The following is a 5,611-nucleotide window of genomic DNA, read 5'->3' as shown; positions in this document are numbered from 1 at the left end:
AATAACTCCCGACAGGGGAATAGAACCCCGACGCGCAGCGGAGGGGTTTCATTCCCCTGAAGGGAGTTATTTTCCCAGTATTCACCGGCTCATTATACATTATCCCGCTTATTACACGGCTAATTATCAGTTAAATAAATAATGTTGTCTGCCTCTGCGAAGTGCATTAAAACCGACCGGATTCCACAACTTTTGGTGAAAGTTTTGTACTCACCCAGGCTTAGTGGACTGAACCGAGGCATAAAACTCGCGTAAAATGTCATTAAGCATGACTGCCGAGTGTGTATTCAATTCCGGGTTCTTTTGTTTTTGGCAGAGAAAGTCCGTAGGTATTCTTTTTCTTCAGCGGCATCCGTTAAAATCAGCCACTTCTGTTTGTTTTTTCCCTCGGAAGTTGTTTGACAGCTGCAGTGTTGCAGGGCAGCATCCCTAGCAACGCTGGGCTACATAGCAACTGTGTGTAATGACCGTTGCTACTAGCAGCGGTCATTACACAGTAATATCAGACCGCAGAATGCCGCTACTGACCAATCAGAATACAGCATTTAATAGAGCCGTGTAATAAGTAGAATAGAACCATGTCCAGCAGCAGCAAAGAGAAAACATAAATATCAGTAAAGACAACATTTAACTCTTTCTGTTAAAATGTTCTGGTCGATTTCCTCCTTCTCATGCTGAACACTAACAAAATCCACAGTCGTTTCTCAGCGCAGGAAAACAGTTTATCTGAAGATGGTTATTATGCATATGACCAAAAACACCATGTGAACATTATCCACAATCTCTCAACCATGAAAACATTCATCCTACATTGCACTGTAGAATATTTGACTGTACATCTGCAGTAAGTTACTGTATCATTTTTACAGTAGGTCATTGTGTAATGACAGCTGATCTCACAGCAGTTATGACTGCATATTACTGTGTTTTCGCTGTAAAATTACTGTATTTACCTGCAGGAATTTCACAGTAAAAGTTTGTTAAATATTACAGTAAACACCTGTGTAATTACACTTACAGGTTGTAACTTCCTGTAATTCATTTTCAGTGTGGATGTCGACACTGAAACATGTCGTCAGTTTTTTAAATTCAAAATGTTTCCTCATCATGTTGATGATCCACATCTTTCCTTCATCGGTCAATAACGCTGTTATGTAACATTGTCGAGGGCCAATTAAAACAAGCAGCACAGACACTACAACACACACAACAATGTGTCCGTAAAAGTACAGTAAATAAGATGAAGATGGAATTAAAAATAAAAATGATGCAAATTCAGATATTTTCTGCGGCTCTACAGAAATGAATCTGCAGAAAGATGGAAACAGGAGGATGAGGAGCGGCATAACGAGTGAAATGCATTCGTGTTATCAGACTGATTCAGGATCAGATGAGCGGAGGCTGGAAAACAGCCGCAGGAGAAACTTAGATAACGTGTTATCTAACAGACTGAAAAACATGGAGCCAAACTGAAACCAAAGTGACAGATGATTAGACACTCCCTGAGAGCCATCTGCTGCCGAGGAGGAGGAGGAGGAGGAGGAGGAGGAGGAGATGTTGTCTCTTCCTGCAGGAGGCCAATGAACAGCAGAAATACAGGAGTTTCTGTTGTTACGATAAAAAAAAATACTTAAACTTTGGTCAGCAGTCTAAAATGGATGTACAGTATGAATGAGGTTTGGTTGAAGGTGTTTTTTATGTGTGTGTTGACTGAAGTGAAATTCTCCTCGTGTCTCTCTGGATAAACTTCACTTCAGTTTGTGCAGTCTCATCTATGATAATAATAATAACTAATAACGATATGATTCATTGTTGTAAACAGCAGCTGAGGTGTCTGTGCAGCCCCGTCTCCCAGAGATTATATACAACTAATTTCAAAGAGGAGATACGTTTGGAGCAAATGTAACGCAGAGGAAATTACAACTCAGAGTAAATTATAATGTGGAAATATGACAAATTAACGTATCTGGTAACCTGTAAAAATGTAAATGTTGGTGGTGGACTGTCGGACACTGACAGCTTGTAATGATCTTCAGATGCCTGATGAGCGACAGGCTGGTAAACTCCAGTAAATAGTCTGCACCAGGATGTTTGGGTTGGTGTGAGTTGTGAGCTGTAATTCAGCAGTAAATAATCAGCCGTGTGTGTCTGACTGTGGATGGTGGAGCTGCTGAATGGATTTGTGGAGTTTGTTAGTTGCAGCGGTGGCTGTTAGCAGTTAGCTGTTAGCAGCTAGCTCCGCTCGCAGACTTCACAGCTTCACCCCGCAGGACTCCACTCAGTCCAGACTTCACAGCTTCACCCCGCAGGACTCCACTCAGTCCAGACTGGAGAAGGTTTCTGGCAGTTTGTTAACATGTTTGTTCTTTTCATGGCGTGGGAGAAATCCATCAGAAATTCCTGATATAAAGTGAACATGTGTTTATCACCCTGAAGGAGCTCCTCCACCCTGTGTGAGAGTCCAACCATATAACACCTCCTCCTCTGTGCTCCTGCAGGAGGCGCTGCAGAGTGTGAAGATGGCCAACGCCGTGGCTTCCTACGACCAGCTGGCCCACCAGGTGGAGGCGCTCCGTAAGGAGAACTCCCACCTGAGGAGGGAGCTGGAGGACAACTCCAACCACCTGTCCAAACTGGAGACAGAGACCACCGGCATGAAGGTCAGTCTGCCGTCACACAAACAACAACAAGAAATCAATTTGTCTTTATATAGCACATTTCAAAGGAAAAGTAATCTCAATGTACTTTTGTCCATAACTGCACCAGCAATAAAACATCTCCAGTGTTAAACAGTCCACAGTGACTTCAAATATATTTTTGTTCAAAGTATTGAGTTTATTATCATAAACAAAGCAAGGAAGTAAATAAAGACGGGGGAGGAGTCTGAACTTTATTTTAAATGACTGAAACAATCAATCACTTATTTGTTCTGTCCATGGTGAATCACCTCAGTTTGAATTTGTATTAAACTGAAATAAAGAAACACTGGTATGTTCCTGTGATGAGATGAACACTGTAGAAAATGAATTAACTTTGAATTTAAAAAAAAGCCACATAAGTGTTCACTTCCTGTCTGTGCAGGAATATGTTGTGCTTCAAAAAATCGGAACCAGCCCTTTACATAGATGAGGAAACATTCAAAACATGTTTGCGTCACTGCTCATTTCAGAGACATGGCGACTCATCGTCTCGTCAAACCTCAGTCTACGTTTAAACTCTCACATCGACTGAATCTGAAATGAAACATATTCATATGAAAAACATCCATAAAGCTGCAGAGACAGAAATCAGGCCGAGACCTGCTGCACACTAATCCCATCAGCTGCACACACATAAACACATATGTACATGCACACATGCATGTGACTACACACACACTCGCACGTGTCCAGATATTGACAGCAGCTGGATTATCAGACTGAGCTCAGCTGGTTTCATCACAGACAGGACAAGAGACACACAGACAGCCGCTGGACATGACGGACATGCAGCAGGTGAGACTGCAGGAGGACGAGGGACGTCCGTCTGCAGGGTCAGAGTCAGGAGGACGAGGGACATCCGTCTGCAGGGTCAGAGTCAGGAGGACGAGGGACATCTGTCTGCAGGGTCAGAGTCAGGAGGACGAGGGACATCTGTCTGCAGGGTCAGTGTCAGGAGGACGAGGGACGTCCGTCTGCAGGGTCAGTGTCAGGAGGACGAGGGACGTCCGTCTGCAGGGTCAGAGTCAGGAGGACGAGGGACATCTGTCTGCAGGGTCAGAGTCAGGAGGACGAGGGACATCTGTCTGCAGGGTCAGTGTCAGGAGGACGAGGGACGTCTGTCTGCAGGGTCAGGGTCGGAGCCCAGTAGTCATGTTATGTCTCTTTGAGGTAATGTTTAATGTCTTTGTGGTCTTTTCGTGTCTCCTCTTGGTCTGTACATGGTAACTTGAGGTACATTTTGCAGGGGCCCAAAGTGTCAGGGGCCCCAGGGACTACACCTGCAAAATGTACCTCGCCTGTGTGAGGTGGGCCCGTTCAGGCAGGTGTGGTTGTCAGGGTGGGATTTGGACTCAGTATTTTGATGCTGGCTGCGGCACTGTGTGGACACTATGTGGACACTATGTGGACACTATGTGGACACTATGTGGACACTGTGTGGACACTATGTGGACACTGTGTGGACACTATGTGGACACTGTGTGGACACTGTGTGGACAATTTCCATATTCTTAAAGACACTTTGGTTGTTGTTAGGAGATGAAGAGCAGCGTGTTTCCTCCCCGGGCCTTTTTAAAGGAGGGGCCCCGGGCCGTACGTCCCCGCTGAGGTCTCTGTATGATGTCACAGCTCTGACTGTGTGCTATGTCTGTGCGGTCTGTTATGACACAGTGACAGACTGTACAGACAGCAACGCCACCAACATACACACCAAGCTCTGTGTGTGTGTGTGTGTGTGTGTGTGTGGTCTCTCTGTTAGTTTGTCCTCCATCTTTCCTCTGTATGTTTATGAAGCAGACTCAGAACGTGTCTTTATGTGAAAATGTGCTTCACATTGAGCTCACCATGATCACAAACCCTCGACCACAGCAGCATGAAGGTCCTCTGCTGTGATCAGGAGCTCTGGTTAACGACTGAAAGAATTATTCACCTTCATTTCATTCTCCTCTAAACATGTGTATAGATATTAAACTGTGTGTGTTGTAAAAGGACAAATAACCTTAAATATGGCCGTGAACATCAGGCGCAGTATTTTCACTCTGTAAACATGGCGGCTTCATTAACAAGGTTTCAGATCAGGAGTCTTTGTTTCAGGTTTTTTGCAGCAAACCTTCAGCTGACACTCAGGACGCTTCCTGTCTGTAAACATGGTTGTTGTTGTTGTTGTTGTTGTTGTTGTTGATGCAGGAGGTGCTGAGGCAGCTGCAGAGTAAACTGGAGCAGGAGGCAGGAACGCTGGCCTCGTCCGGGCGGAGCGACGTGCTGCACCAACTCAAAGGTCCGTATCAGATCATGTGACAGAGAGCTACAGGGTGTCATTAAACTGGTATAATGAAGGTGATTCTACTGGACTCCACTGGGACCAGTAACTGCTCACAGAGAAATGAATCGACTCAATCAGCTAATCTGATTGGCTGCAGCTGCTCCGCCACGTTATGACTCGATCCAATTAAAACAGTTAATTCAAATTAGATTCACTTCAACTGAGCTCAGCAGCTGATGAGATCATCAGACTGTGTCTGTCAGGAGGAGTAATAGATTACAGATACAAGGAAGCAAGGAAGCAAGGACAAGGAATGAAAGAGAAAAAAGGAAGGAAAAGATGAAGAGAGGGAAGTAAGGAAGGAAGGGAACAAAGAAAAGTAGAAGAAGGAGAAAAGAAGGACAGGAACAAAGGGAAGGAAAGAAGGGAGACAAAAGAAATGAAGGACAGAAAAAAAGGAATGGGAGAGGAAGAAAGGAAATGAACAATAGAAAGGAAAAAGGGAAGAAAGGAAGGAGAAGAAGGATGGTAGGAAGAAAAGGAATGAAGGAAAAGAAGAAGGGAAGGGCAGAAAGGAAGAGGGACAGAAAGAAAAGGAAGGAAGGACAGAGAGTAGGGAAGGAAGAGAAGAAGAAGGAAAGGAGGAATA

At 44.5% G+C, this 5,611-nt stretch overlaps 1 protein-coding gene across 1 annotated transcript in view; it reads left to right on the top strand.

The window, feature by feature from the left end:
• The first annotated feature begins 2,478 nt into the window (after nucleotides 1-2,478).
• Nucleotides 2,479-5,611, top strand: part of apc2 (APC regulator of WNT signaling pathway 2) — a 39,376-nt gene continuing 36,243 nt past the window's right edge. Inside the window, exons 1-2 of the mRNA XM_050055551.1 lie at nucleotides 2,479-2,660; nucleotides 4,887-4,977. Coding sequence (XP_049911508.1) covers nucleotides 2,520-2,660; nucleotides 4,887-4,977 — 232 coding nt within the window. The 5' untranslated portion in view covers nucleotides 2,479-2,519. The remainder of the gene's footprint in view (nucleotides 2,661-4,886; nucleotides 4,978-5,611) is intronic.

This window comes from Epinephelus moara, chromosome 10, assembly GCF_006386435.1.
Source record: "Epinephelus moara isolate mb chromosome 10, YSFRI_EMoa_1.0, whole genome shotgun sequence".
Classification (NCBI taxonomy): Eukaryota; Metazoa; Chordata; class Actinopteri; order Perciformes; family Serranidae; genus Epinephelus; species Epinephelus moara.
The sequence above is the reverse complement of the archived record's forward strand: the minus strand, read 5'-3'. Positions and strand labels throughout refer to the sequence as shown.